We start from the raw sequence: 15,366 nt of genomic DNA on the forward strand, positions 1-15,366 counted from the left end.
TTCCGAGCCTAATACGTACATGGACCAGCTGGTCCTGGGTGTCGTACTCCTTGGTGCAGTCCTCCCAGTGGCAGTTGGTCTCATACACGGCCTCGGGCTCCTGTTTGCATTCGTCCTTATCCAGATCTTCACTCAGGTCTAGGATCCCTCCGCCGTGGTCCTGAACCACGTGCATCCATTACAGCAACAGGCAAATATTGAAAGTCTGGTCAATATGTGAGGGAAGCATTCTGGACAGCGTTGTGTATCTGTTATCTGTTTCTTCATTGTAGAAAGTTGCTGCTTGATCCTGATATGTGACAACATCTCTTTCCATTAATTAAAGCTGCTTTAGAATTTGCTGTAATCAATTAGATTCAAACTAGCAGCTGCAGTAAATTCAGTGACTGTTCAGCCACTGCAGGAAGTGTAATGCAGATTCATAAATAATTTGTTTCATGATGTTTTTCTTCTGCTGAGCTTGATGTGAACTATTCCGCATGTATCTAACCTGAGAGCTCGGTGAGATGGGCATCGGCCCTTCGGCTTCCGTCTTCACCTTTGATCGCTTGGTGGTCAGTGGGTTGACTGTGCTGCTCACCGCTGGGTCGCCACTGGCATTCTGTAACAGAGGAAAGGCATTACGTTTCATCCAAACCCACACATGGAGGAGCCCTCAGCGATTCGTCCAGCGACGCCTGACCAAAACGAGCGTAGCCATTCCTCTGCACTGCAGCCGTTAGTGCTCCCACATCTTCCGTTATTAATCAAACCATTCACGCTGTTTATCAAAGTTCAGTCAGACACTATCTCTTTCAGCCCAGTCATCACTGGCTGAGTGAGTGTCAGATGGGAACCTAACTGCATGAAAGAAAGCTCAGCAGTTGGCTGCAGGGAGACGCGAGGAGTCCTGCTCGCACCAGGCACCGCAGCCCATAAGTCAGACTAGGACCTGCCACCAAGACTAAACAGTTTAGACTGCTTTATGATCGCCAAAGCCACAAAGAAATATGAAAGAAGAGGAGTTATTACCCTGGGTACAAACTGGGAAAGGCAGGGTCAGGGGTTGGGGAGGTCGGAGGTGTTGATTCAGATTCTAAACATGACACAGAAACAAAGGCTACGAGGCCTGTTACAGCTCTAGAGTTGAAAAAGGGCCCATACGAATGAGTCCATGTGTGCGTGAGCGAAATTGGACTGGAGTCGCGCCAACATCGGAGGGGGGCGTCTAATCCCACCCAGACGCTACAGCTACAGGCCCACCATGATTCATTCAGTGGAAGAAACCGAAATAAGAAATATGGTTCTAATCAGCATTGAAGCTGAGCCCAGTACGTTTCTGGATCTGTATGAATGAGGTGCAATATACAGAACAATCTTACAGATCCTGCTGGTGTGTGTTAGTAGACACTGAGCTAACGGCAGTGGAGAGAGTGATTCACTGAGTGGGAAGTTTACATGGAGGGAGTCTATGGTGTACACAGGTCTGATAAAAGAGACAGAGAACACTGGTGGAAGTGGAACCTCAGTGACCTGAGACACTATTTAATAAAAAGCTGTGGAATTAGGATCCATCTATTGCACAAGGCTCCACCTTCACTTCTGAACAATGGCAACAAAGAGGAAGTTTTCCCTTAAAGCTACTTTTTAAACACGGCATTACATTAGACACATTTCACACACAAGAACTCATAATAATTTAATCAGACTTTCTTCCCAATATAATATGTTCGTATATTAACATCAGAAACTAAACTTTCACCTACCCTTTGTAACAAAGCATGGATGTTTACAGGAAGTGACCTCTAACCTTTAGACCAACAATTGAAATGGTTCCCTACCTGGTTTGTCTCAGAGCTGGAACTGTTGTGGGAGGTAGACATCGGTGAAGCAGTGAGCGGGTGCTGGCGGGAAGAAAAGGAGGACGGCGGCGGCTGGACGACAGGAGGTGTGTGGCCGAAGGCGTTGAGACCCCTCTGCTGGGTCAACAGCTGCTGGTACGCCACAGGATTGATGGCATGAGGGAAGCTGAAGGAGGGGCTGGAAGACAGGGAGAAGGGAGAAGGCACCAGTCAGCTCGTCAGCCTCCTTCTTCCAGGTCCAATCTGTCCAGATCTCTTTTCAGTTCTGTTGGGTTCAGACATTTTCACGCACCCTGGCCACACCCATTTAAATGATAATTTCCTGGTTCGCGTTCCTGGCTGGACCAATCACAAACAATCATATACACCTGTTCACTGCTCAACATCAGGAGTTTACTTTGTTGGTGAACAAACACTTGTTAGTTTGTACTTTGTTTGATCTCCTGCAATATGCATAGATTTAAAGTCTTCCTTCATCTTTTATGTTTGTAGCTCTTTTTGCGTATTGTTATATGTTGTGGTTCTGGATGGGTAATGAAAGCCCAGATGCCAGATGATACTGTATCTCTCCTCTCATGCTGAATATGACTGGAGACACAGTTTGTGCCTGCAGACGTGTCTACGGTTGTTTGGGAGCGTTTGCAGGACATGTCCACATACTGTACGCTACCTGATGCCGCCGACTGAAAGGTGCCCGTATGAGCTGCTGGCAGCTGAGCTGGAGCGGGAGTTGTTGATGTAGGCCACTAAAGAATTGGGTGAGGTGCGGATCATGGTCTGCAGGTCGATGCTGGCGTCTGACAGCGGGGAGATGGACAGAGCCCTCTTCCTGCTTAGTCGAGGTGTGAGCCGGGGGCTGGAAAAACGGGAAACTGGACACAAGGAGAGAAAGCAACAACGTCATCATCATTTATACAAAACGAACGCATGTGTGTTTGTCGGAGCCTGCTCTGACACATGTTAACTACACTGTGCTCATACTTCCACATGTCATTTATCCTAAACTTGCTTAAAACAAACACTGGGCCTCACGCATTAGTGGAGGTCAGAGCCATGCTGAGCTATATCTCCTGCATCTCTCTCTCCCACACATACATCCACTCAGCTCTCCTATTTAACATTCGTGTCCTTTTATGCATAATGAATCGCTCCCAGTCATTCTCCGTAATTACAGTGATAGCAATCGCTTTCAGACCGCTGTACTTCGGCAAGTTAAATGGAGGCAATTTAAACAAATTGATCTCAGAATACCATTAAAAAAGAACAAGGCTGACTCTCAAAGGTAGGGTTCACGGCCTCTGAGGCCTGGTTGTGCCGGGTTGCAGGGAAGAAATTACTTTCCTATGGACTTGGAGAGAAACCTATTTATTTTGCCAAATGTACTGATATTTCATTTGCATTTAAGTTTCACAGAGACAGAGACGTATCACTGGTTGGGGAAAACAGGTGCTTTGCTGTGTTAGGGGACGAAGAGCAGACCCAGTGTGTGTTTGTGCACATGCACATGTAATTAGGTCCTACAGCAGACATCATCAGAGGTGCGAGAGGCAGGAAACTCATAATAGGTCCATCACAAGTCACCTACGCACATGCACAGTGAGCTCACACGCACACACGCATGGTCAAAGTCTTGGTCTCGGCTGCTAGAACTCACTGCCCCTCACTCCAAATGAAGCCAGGCACTGCCATAATCACCACGCCAGGCCTGCAGCTGTTAAGCAGCCTTTAACTTCTAAAACTATTATGTTTGGAGGTGGTGAGTCGTAAAGCTGAGACATGTGCACTTAGTTAAAAGGCCCCAGGGAACTTCAGATGGCAGACAACAGTAGTTGGGGGCCTGGAGGAAAACACAAGTGGTGGAAATGATAGAGACGTTCATGAAAGAGCTGGCAAAGACAACAAAAGATCCTCAGGAATGTGCTTGGTACAGCTAGTAAAGAAAGAAATGCATCTTTAGAGTGATGAGAGCGGATGAAAAGGGCAGCACCAGAACCAACACAGCTCCTCACTGCTCCATGCTGCTGGTGTCTATGCTGGGCTTTGTTATTCTTGCTGTGAGGTGAGCTGGTTGCCTCGCCAGACGATTTAATGGCCGATAAGTGTATTAATATCCCCCTTCATGCAGCAGGAAACAGGCCTCGCAACCTGGAGGCCTGGTAGCCTGGCGCCTGCCTCACCGTTCTGGGCGCTGTGCCCACAACACTGCTCTCCACCTCCATCCCTAATCAACCACCTCAGCTTAGAAGAGTTCTGACTCAGACAACAAGACTTTAACATCTCTAAGGAGCTTGAGTGTGGCTAGTTTTGAAAAGCTGCTCCTTGGTCTCAACAGATTTCACCTGGAATACATTTGACATTTTACATACGTAAATACGTATATAAATACGCACAATGCTCACCACTTGGTAGAATGTTTTATAGGGGGTGGTTATAACTGATAAAAGGTTCCGGCAGGAAATGAAAAAACAGATGTTGCAAAGGCGAAGGCCGTGAGTGCGGCCTGTGTGCGAAGGTGAACCGTAACGTGTGCAACCTGTGACACTGCTGCCTCAGCGGCTTGGAATTGTGGGTAGTTATACATCTAATTGCGTGCCACTGTGCACTGCTATAGCAGAAATATATGTTTGTATGTATGTATTAATCTGCTTAAACGTATGTTTCTATAAAGTTCAAAGGTTCCTCTGAGGCTGAGCCGAAATTGTTTCTGTACTTTAACAAACTGACTTTGTGGTAAAGGTAAACTTTTAATTGAAGGACTTTGCTAATTACCACAAGCAGCTAGAGGTCAGTGTCATGCTCTGAGAAGGTGTGACATAAACTGCCAATTATTAACTTCCACTCCCTGGGTTTGGGTTTTGGGACCGGTGCTGGTCAAACCGCAGACCTTGGTTCTAGACCTGAAACAGCTCCATATTTTAGAGGTCAACTAAATTAATCTGGGTCAAGTATCTCAGCTTATACGTCATTGACATGTAACAAAAAGTGTAAACCTTGTAATACTGTTAACTAGAAAATGTGTTTAGTAGGAAATCAACGTGCCTCTGCTCAAACTGAGACAGAACGAGAGGCTGCAATAAAGCTCATAAGAGTTCATAAATTCTGCTATGCTTTACGTTAGAAAGTTTTAAATACATACAGCTTCATATTGGCTGGTACGACTGCAGTACCTCATGTACTCTGTGTTTATTTACTGTGATGACAGATCCAGTGAGCAGTTGGTCTCTTGGCCTGTGCATAATCTTTGCCTTTTCCAGGGAGCAGCAGGAGCCTCTGTGTGATGGCGTCGCACCATCCCCAGCGCCACTTGCTTCCGTGCCAGCAGGGCTCGAGGCTTCAGCCTCAGCCTCAGCCTCAGCCTCGCCACCCACCCTACCTCTGGGTCCAGTCAGGGTGGGACACTGTTTATTTTCCCTGCTAAATCTCACTAATACCAACACTGTGAATTTATTAGAGAGGGAGCTCATACTGGATCCTCTTTGAGGCCCAGTGTGCATCCAAAGCCGCCGTTGTGTGTTTATACACACTTGCACCCATACACTAATGAACTAACATAGAGTTAAGTGTTTGTGTAAGCTGTCTGAGGGGGATGGTCTCCCAACCCTCTCTTTCCTCTGCACCACATTGGTCCCAAATCCAAGCTCTGTCTCTTTGGACATTTACTTTTGTAGTGGGAGCTCTACAACTACTCATACTGTGATGTCCACCCATCCAGTCTAGTTCTGTCACAGTGCTCATGTTGGAAACTGCTGCAAATGAGCCCCTCAATTGTATTGTTTGCATTCACACAGGCTTCTGTTAATGTGCGCAAACCCTGAAACACAGTGTTAAAAATACAATAAATAATATCTTGAAATAAAGACTTGATCTTGATCTTGTCGGCATGTCATTCAGTATCTATTCTCAGTCTTCATTGGGGGTGTAACCATTCTCTGAATCCATTGTTCTATTCAGAGGTTTGGATGTTTAATACAAAAACAAACACTACTGGCCTCTGGTGGCATATGGAGAATGAAAGACCTACACTGTCAATACTGTCCTTGAATGCCACACGCAGCACTGCTTTTTACACTAGATACAGTGGCATTTTCTTACTGCAATGCCAGCACACGGACAAGTGGTCTTCTTACAATTTAAATGTACTGTGTTCAGACAAACAAAATAACTAAAGGAGTGTTTAAAAATGCTAACACCTGGCTCTTTCTTTCCACAAAGGCCTGTATCTGTTCCTTATACAGCACATTACAGTGTCATTTTAGAACTGTGTTTCACTTATGGGCCACATAAATCCCTAAGTGGACTGGTGAGACCTGCAGCTCTGTCCAAACACCCTTACTGTGGAGAAGGAGCGGCTCTGAAGCCACACTGTGGGAGCACTGAAGGCGTCTGAGTATTAGTGCATGATATGATATTTATTATGGATTTTATCAGCGCCACCATCCAAAACTAACATGAAGAGATGAAGCACATATTTGCCACCCCTGCCACTATTCCTCCACCCAGGCTCCAGCAGTAAATAAGCTCTTTGATTCAGTCCGAGGTTGCCCACGATGACCATTCGCCAGCCAACTTGGTCAATATGGGCCCTGTGTCTGGAGGCCACAGTGGAAGAGTGTCCAGGCTGGCAGAGCTGTCAAGCCCCGACCTGCATGGTGAAACGCGGAATAAAAGCTGCTGGGTCGGTGGCAGCAAGTGCGTGTGCAGAGGGGAGGTTGCGGCTATTTAAGCAAACGACTGCACAAACAAGTGTGGGCAAAGCAGCGCGCTGGGATCACAGGGAAAGCGAGAGGAGGAGGCTGGTGTACAGTTGTACCTCAGCCTAGCCTGTGTTCAGAGAAGCCACTGAGACTGGTCCCTGTCTGTGGGGTTGTTCTACCTGTGTGGAAGGATGAGTGCATTGGTGTCATGCTGAGGCTGTGTGGAGTGTGTAGAGTGGAGCTCCTTCTGGGGAGGTGCTTGGACATGAAAGAACAGTGCAGCGTTTGCTTATCAAGCACTGCGGCTCTGCTTTCTATTCCCCATTCATGAGGCCTAAAGGTTCCTTGGCCTGCGTTCCGCTGCCAAATTTAAATGTCTGTTCTGGTGCCTGACCGTCATTTTGATAGAGGGCCGAGGTTCAGACTGGCATGAAAGAACAGGCTGGTCTCTGTGCGTGCGTGCGTGCGTGCGTGCGTGTGTGTGTAAACACGTGTACGAGTCTTGGCCTTGCTGTTAATGTTTATGTGTCTGTGTGTGTGTAGCAGCCTCAGCCTTGACCCTTGCTGCCGGTACGAGCCTTACCTGGACAGCCGTGAGCTTCACTCGGTGCTTCACAGACACATTCCCTCCACTCTAGCTTGTTTGTGGAGCATATTACACATGATACACCACCAGTAAAGTCACGTATTTACAGCATAAGCTCAGGCCTGGAACAGCGCCTTTGAACACATGCTCAACCCATGCTACGGTCTGTCACATACAAAACATCAGGAGAAGGATGCAAGGAGGTGAATATGCTGGGTGCAGAGAAAGAAATGGTGGAGTTAATTCTTAATTCTGTACACTGGATGGAAATGCTGCAGGTTAAATGTTATATCTGCCATTACTGTGAGTTCATGACTACATGACTACAGCTGAAGCTGCACTTGTACACCTGTAAAACATGCATTTCAATAATGCAAGAATAATGAATGCATGCGTTCCTCACCATCTACAGGGCTGATGTACTCAGGCAGATGAGCTGCCACAGCGGCCGCCGCTGCAGCGGCGCCGCTCTGCATCAGCAGGTCGCCGTACGGGTTCCGCTGGCTGGCGTTGGCCATCAGGTGGTAGTACTCTGTGGGGTTGGTACCCGGTGGTAGAGGAGGGAAACTGAACAGGGCCCGCTCCTTCAAGTGTTCATTTGTCACTGAAGCACAGCAAGGAGGAGAAGACTGCTTTAAATGGGAAACAAGGCAAGGGGAAAAGTCTGTGTTTCATAATACAGTAGAGAGGAACTGACCAAGCAGTAGAGACCATAACAACTGAAGTAATGCTAAATAGATCTGACAACTTGGAGATGCTGAGAAAAATACATTCTGCCTCTAATTTTCCTGTATTTAAATATGTTCACTGACATGTTTGACACAGGCCTCGACAGAAAGACAAAAACAAAGAAGCTGAGATGAGTTCAACAGAGGGAACAAATGCCCTGGATTCTAGATCCACTTCTGTTCATGCCCCGGGGTGTGAAGCTTTTGATAAAAGATATGTGATGTCTTTGAGGCTTGCTGGGATGTGGGGAAATAATCTCTAGGGGATAAAGGAAGCAGAGGGAGAGATGGAGTAGGGTTAGAGGGGCGGGCTGTGTGTGTGAAGGAATACACAACCGCATCCGCTAAGTGTACAAAGATAACCCAAGCACACACACGCTCACGCACACATACACACACACGCACGCACGCACACACACACGCCACACGCACACGCACCCGCTCACACACAAACACACACACACACACACACACACACGCACACACACACACACACACACACACACACACACACACACACACATGCACGCACGCAAGTTCTGATGGGTCCAGATTTTTTGGTTTATCAGTTTGAGAGAGGCCTCCCCAACATCCCCCTCCTAGTGCTACCAACCCCGTTTCCCATTTCCCACCAGTTTCCACCAATATGCATATTAATCCAACATCAGCCCGCATTCTGGTCCTCCACGTGGGGGAGGGAGAGAGCTGGAGCTGGAGGAACAGAGAACACAGGCAGATCTAACGTCTCCCTCTAAGTTCTGACCTGTTTGTGGCTTTACTGGATGCAGGTACAGTATTACAATATTGTGCATGGATATTATCTGTGCGCATGCACCATTTAAACATCATCCATAGTCAGCGTCTACAGTGGCGGGTGTGAATTTCACCTTCAGCGGGGCTCAGTCCTCGGGCGGCTGAGATCATGGAGAGGGTGGGGCTTCCGTGCACCGTGCGTAGGTAGTGCTCCATGTGGGGGCTGACGTACGGGTGCGGCGGGCTGAACGGTGACTCCCCCGTCCCAGCTGGTGTGTGCGGTGATAGACGGATCAGAGATATGTCTGAAATGACGGGACTGCTTGTCAGTCCTGGAGGCCTGTGGAGGGCGAGACGGTAGTGAGACGGTAGCAGAGAGGATGGAGGCACCAGGAGAAAGGCAGATCAGCATCAAGCAGGTGGAGACAAACTGAATGTTGTGTTCAGGTCATATAATCAGTCTGTTATTTCACAAACATGTCTACAATCTACACACACTTCCTTTACCACCCTAGTCCCACAGCTAATGCTCAATAATCCTCCTTTGTCCTCACCTTTTCCTATTACGCCCTCCAGCTACACAGACAAGTCAGGACCAGGCTTTGAACTGAGACGAAACCTTCCTGTGTGTCTGTTTGGGTGGGCAAAGCTACAGGCTGTCGCCGTCGCTGCTTCAGGCATTAAATGATAAGAGATTGCAAGTGGATGCTCAAAAGTTGCTCCCTGTGGCTACGCTTTACAGTAGCAAGATGCCGTGTGAAGCTGAGTCGACCTGCCAGTCACGTCAGCCTGTACAATAAACGTGTCATCTCTGGGAGGTAACTGCTTACACAAAGGCAGACGAGTGGCTGTTGTAATTCTCAACAGCCGCGAGAAGCTGAACTTGAGAAAAAAATGTCTCTTGGCCGCTCGCTGCGGCACAAGCCTCTAAAAGAGCACCGCTCCGATAGCGGCCGGCGTCCCCTCAGTGTGTGGGAAACACCTGGTCCAGGCTGAGCCAACACACACAGTAGAACTGTGACTAACACACAAGCTACAGTACCACCACACAGCAGCTGTGTGTAGGAGGATTTATACAAATGTTAGCTGCTGCAAGTGGCTGCAACTGGATGAACACAGAGGAGCATGCGCCGACACACCAGGCAGATTAAAGGTCTCATCACTGATTCTTTCTAAAGGAAGAGCCAGGGGAGACAACTATAACGACACTGGATCATGTCCTGCTTCTGATGGACCTTTCTTCCTTTCAAGGGTGTTTTTCCTCTGGTGCCTGCTCAAATGGGACATGTTGGGTTTTCCACAGGATTCCATGTTTTTGTTTGAGACAGTGATGGAGGAAGATGAGCCAAAGGGAAATGTTATGTTATATACTACCAGCCTCTGCCCACATTGGATTTCAGCTATGAGGTCATTCCAACATTCCAAATTTTTTCAAACTGACACGTTTCATTGTAGAAATCTTGAATCTCCTTAATCTTCTTTTTTCTTTGCTTCACATCAGTCTGTGGTGCAGATTCAGTTTTAGACAATGCAACCACAGTGACACTTGCAAACAACAGAACATAATGAAAACACTAGAATAGCTTTTTTTATGAGTCTCTGACAATAAAGATTGTCTAAGCTAAGCGCAGTCAATGGCCGCTGTGAACAAATGGGTGTTTATGTGTGTGGTTTTCATTCTTGGCATCACTGATGCTCAGTACATGGTGTGTGTGTGTGTGTGTGTGTGTGTGTGTGTGTGTGTGTGTGTGTGTGTGTGTGTGTGTGTGTGTGTATTTTCCTACCAAAGTGAGGACATTTTGACTGATCCTCACTTCTTTAAAGGGCTGTTTGAGGGTTAAGAGGTTATTTTAGGACTGAGGTCAGATTTGAGGTTTGGTTTGTATTAGAGTAAAGGTTAGACGTCTGCATTTAGTTGTGATGGGTAGGGTGAGGGTAAGGGGCTAGGAAAGGCATTATGTCAGTGGAGGTCCTCACTTTGACGTAAGTACCGATGTGCCAAGGAAGGTGTGCTTCCAGTTCAACTCGAAAGTCTGCGTCACTCTGCAGAACAAACATTTAGGTGACATACTGAAAGATTTGTTCAATTATTAATGTAAAAGGGTTTTATAATAATTTGACCTGATTACATGATTACATGATCAGATCAGTGTGACTGCTCTGAGGTTGTAATTATTGGCTTTGCCCATGAAAGGTGGCTCATGCTTGGCAGGACACCGGCACCCCATTCTTCCCTCAGTTTGCTTCTTCAGTCTCTTTGACTGCAGGCAGCCTGTCCCTGCCCAGCTCGGCCTGGGCCAACCAACTTACCAGCCTTGTGTGGGGGCCAACTCTCTGCCGTCAGGCCCACTCTTCCCGACAAAAAACCATAAAGAGCCCTCTGTTCTGGGTGGGAGAGGAGAAGTGAGAAGAACCATACGCTCCATACACAAAAACACACTTAGCTCTGAGCTGCACACAGTGAGCTTGGCACATTGGTGCCTAGGAGCTGCGCTGCACTGAAGGGTACCCGGGTGCGCTGGCAGCGATGCTCATCTTATCCACACAATCGCACAGTGGGATTCTCAGTATTTAGCCATTGCAGTAAACCATGCATGTACTGCTACTAATTGGAACCAGGTACCAAACGAGAAGCAGAGGTTTATTTAGACAGATGAAGATCACATTTGTTACAATGTCACAATGAAATTTGTCCTCTGCACTTAGCCCATTCCCTTGGTGGTGGTGGTGGTGGGGGGGGGGTGGGGGGTGGGCTGTTTGCTTTGCTCCACCATTCTGTAACACTTTAAACTTCCATCCGTCAACAGTAGTTGCTTCTTGGCCAACAGGTAAAGAGAGTGTCACCACACAGCATTTAAGCCCCAGTATATCACTCAAACAACCAACAGTGTATTTGAGGCCTTTGATAGTAAAGGACAAATTTACGGCCTCTGCCTGTCGGGAGACTGCAAATGACAGTCCTGGAGGGCAGGTGCCTCTTTGCCTTGTCGGTCCAGCCTTTTGCTGACAAGATATTACTTGAAGCCAGTGAGAGAGGATGAATGGGAAGCTGTTTGAGGGAAGAGGCCTGAGAGGGCCTTGTCTCTTCATCACACCTGAGCGCTATGGGTGGCTGCTCTCTTAGAAACAAACCCAAGGAAGGAGACACAAAAAAGATGCAGCTAGAAATCAGAATTCAGCTTCCCTTAGGAAGCAACGGAGGGATAGGGAGGCCATGAGAGACATGCTTTCAAAGAGATAATTGCTGTTTGTCTCTGTGTTCTGTACTGTGTGATTACATGCTGTCTGTTGTCCCATTGTTAAAACTCTGCTGTGAGGTAAAAAAGTGATTTAGACATGGCACAGCTTGCTGAGCACATGAGTAACCCAGTGAGTAAATGCATACCAAAGAGCATGTGCATTAAACTGCTGGCAGAGGCAGACGGCAGCACCATTAGTGGGGAAATGCCACGAGGCTGGTCCAGAACGAGCCCAGCATCAAAGAGGAGAAAATGAAAACGCTGTTGTCTGATCAACTGTGAAGCTTCGTAAATTCCATACAAAAAAACAGGCACAGTGCGACATGAGTCCATTTCAGTCCAAGGTGAGCTTCTCCAACCACAGTCCAACTTCAGGTTCTCTGCACACGTGTCTGCCTGCCCGTCTGCCCTTGTAGCTGACCAAACAGTTGCCTATGTGATATTGTCCCCACTGGCTTCGGGTGGGATGAATTATGATGTGACACACTCCCTTCTGTACTTCTGTGCAGCTGAGGCGATCAAGATAAATCACCACACTACCTCACGGCAGACATATACAGTGGGATCCCACCTCTGTTGTTCTCGGGGCCTGATGAAGATGCTGAAGACTTGGACACAACTTGATGCTGTACTTTGTGTGAAGCAGTTCTGTGTACAAAGGAGGGGCTCAGTGGAACTATGTTCGACTCTGGGATAATACACTTAAATGAGATGGGATTATACTGGAGGTAATTATCCATTATTTGGCTCCACTGCTGTCACATACCATTTGGCCTTTTTTCAGTGCAGGGAAATTATGTTCAGGCAGTGCTATATAGCATAAAATATCTGGGTTATTGATTTGCAACTTCACAGGCTTTTTGATTGATGGGTCCACTTGTTTTTTTAGCCCATCATTCCTGGTTGTAACTCAGGGGAGCATTTAAATATTAAGCATGACGAGGAGCAGTAGCTGGAGCCAACAGGCAGCAGTGTGAGACAACAACATGTCTGTCCAAACCACCGACGGCCAATCGTCTCCTGGTTACCGAACGCCCGCAGCCCCACCCCCCCATCTCCATGTCACCCAAACCAAAACAATGGGGACGAGCAACAAACCAAACGTCTGATTGTAAACTGTATTTAATCAACACATTCCACGATGTGGGGCTGATTGCCGGGTGAGCAGGACCACATCTGTTTGTATACAGGGGTGGTGTAAGCCACAGCCCTGTGGCTTTTCACTGCTGCATTTTGCCCCCAACAGTTTCCCAAAGAAATATGAGCTGTGGAACGAGCAGCAGATATTTTTTTCTCATCTGTCTGTATTGTCGTTGAGGCTGGATTTTAGATATGCCAGTAATTACCCGGTCCAACATGTTTGCACCATCGGCTTTCCTGTTCTACAGAGGATGCAGCAAAACGAAGCAGTAATGTCTCTGAACCCAGGTTCTGCTGTCACCTTCCTACTGTAATGGACTGTAGCACACATACAGTAATAAGGACTTACTACTGTAATCTACCTGGAATTCCTGAAAATCTGTGAAACCACAAGGTTGCTACAGTACTTCTAAATTTTGGCTTCAACATTTACAAATCACTGAATAATTTATATTCAAAAACAACCGTCCTTGCAACATTCTAGCTCTGAATAATGATGAAGCTAGTAACATCTTTAGGTAACACATAACGCCGTCCTGTAAGTTTGCTTATAATGCTAAAGTAAACAGAATACTGTACGTTGTGTTTGTCAAAGGCCTTTACATACAGTCGTTAGGAGTACATGTATAATATTACAGTGTGTTCTGTGTATTGTACTGAGGTTTGGACTTTCATACATAGTGTGAACTTATCTTGTACAGCTCCATAGTTCCATGCCCATGTTCAAGCTTAAGCCCATGCTGAGTAGTTATGCCATAAACAAAAACACAGTGGCTTTCTCATATTGTGCCTCGTCTCCTCCTGCCAGTGCTCGCCCCCATCTAAATAAAACATAGGACTGAAAACGCATCTTTGCATGTTGAACGGCACGGACGCAGGATAGCAACATCTTTCAAACTGAAAACACAGGCCTGACTTGCAGCATCCAGCCACTGACTAAGTGGTGCCACCAAGTGCCCTGCGCTGACACCTCACTCCATTCCGCTACAACAGCTCCCAGTAATTAGGTGAATTTGGCAGACGCTGGGGATAAGACAGCTAGATCAAGGTCTTGATGAATTAGTAGGCGCACTCTGTCAGAGTCACATCACATTAATCAAAATAAACCGGGTGCACGCCCCCCCCCCCCTCCCATTGCTCTGCAGGTGATGAATAACCCTGCCTGTGTGTGTATCACCTGATCTGGCTGAATTTAAATGTAACAGCGCAGGTCTTGCAGGATCTCTATTGATCTTACTCCTGGACTCCCTTCTTGGACTGAATATGTTAACATAGGCCTTGCAATGTTTACAAGGCCAGACTTTTATGCTAATGCAACATTAATAAAGTGTTTTTTTTAGGTCAGGTTAGCATCCACTCAACTGGACTATAAACCTGATTATGCTACTGTACAGTAGCTAATACTGTATGTTATTGCTTTAAAATAAAATGAACGGATTAAATACGTTTTATGGGTTACATATTATATATACAAACTATTAATAACCACTGGTGTACCGTATATACATTAATAGCCTTAATAGTTATAAAAGTATTTCTTATAGGGTTTAATAATTATTATAATTACAAGTTGAAATTTTAACGGCATCTTTACTGTCACTTTGGATTTTTAGATTCCCTCAGCTCCTATGCTATTTTTCCCAGATATATTTATCTTATTGTTTAACGTGTGTAAAAATTTTATTTTTTTAAATTTATAATTCACTTTACTGCAGCTAATACATCATTATCATATATATGCAAAACAAACATATTCTGCTTGTTACTGTAGTTAGCAATAAGCAGCCAACCACTGTATACAGCACTGCAAATAATAAGAGTGATGCTTACCCGTGCATAGCATGGAGTGGGTGTGGGTCATAATGGTACCGGCCTTCGTGGTGTCTCATATCAATTGGAATTGGTGTGTGAAATGTGGGAAAGACGTGGTGGGACCCTGCAAATGAGAAAACATGAAACAAACTAAATGAAAAGCTCTGATAAATTTAAACTTCATATTCCTGAAACGGGGAAAATGTGATGTATATACACTGCCTGGCCAAAAATGAAGTCACCACTTAGATTGATGATCTGTGGTTGCTGCAGTTGGTCAAGTCTAGGTTTAGCAACAGTATGTGCTCAAAGAATGAGGTCAGCTGACTACCTGCATACACTGAATGACCAGGTTATTCTATCAGTGGACTTTTTCTTCCCTGATGGTGCAGGTATATTCCAAGACAACAATGCAAGGATTCATTGAGCTCAAATGGTGAAAGAGTGGTTCAGGAAGCATGAGACATCATCGTCACTCATAGACAGTCCAGACTTTAACCCCACTGGGAATCTGTGGGGAATACATGTGCTGAAGAAGGCTTTGAGCAGAGGTCGGCCATCATCAGTGCAAGA

The 15,366-nt window shown here is 46.3% G+C and overlaps 1 protein-coding gene across 3 annotated transcripts in view; it reads right to left on the reverse strand.

Moving 5' to 3' along the window:
* Positions 1 to 15,366, reverse strand: part of gli2a (GLI family zinc finger 2a) — a 54,416-nt gene that overhangs the window by 7,941 nt on the left and 31,109 nt on the right. For 2 of the 3 annotated variants that reach the window (XM_029136754.3, XM_055505043.1), the window contains exons 3-9: positions 14,812 to 14,917; positions 8,737 to 8,942; positions 7,525 to 7,725; positions 2,512 to 2,713; positions 1,821 to 2,019; positions 491 to 601; positions 20 to 160 (exon numbers count right to left, since the gene is read on the reverse strand). In XM_029136754.3, the coding sequence (XP_028992587.1) occupies positions 20 to 160; positions 491 to 601; positions 1,821 to 2,019; positions 2,512 to 2,713; positions 7,525 to 7,725; positions 8,737 to 8,942; positions 14,812 to 14,917 (1,166 nt within the window). Of the gene's footprint in view, positions 1 to 19; positions 161 to 490; positions 602 to 1,820; positions 2,020 to 2,511; positions 2,714 to 7,524; positions 8,561 to 8,736; positions 8,943 to 14,811; positions 14,918 to 15,366 lie in introns of those variants that run through there. The other variant, XM_055505044.1, reaches the window with a different exon arrangement.

This window comes from Betta splendens, chromosome 21 (genome assembly GCF_900634795.4).
Source record: "Betta splendens chromosome 21, fBetSpl5.4, whole genome shotgun sequence".
NCBI classification, from domain to species: Eukaryota; Metazoa; Chordata; class Actinopteri; order Anabantiformes; family Osphronemidae; genus Betta; species Betta splendens.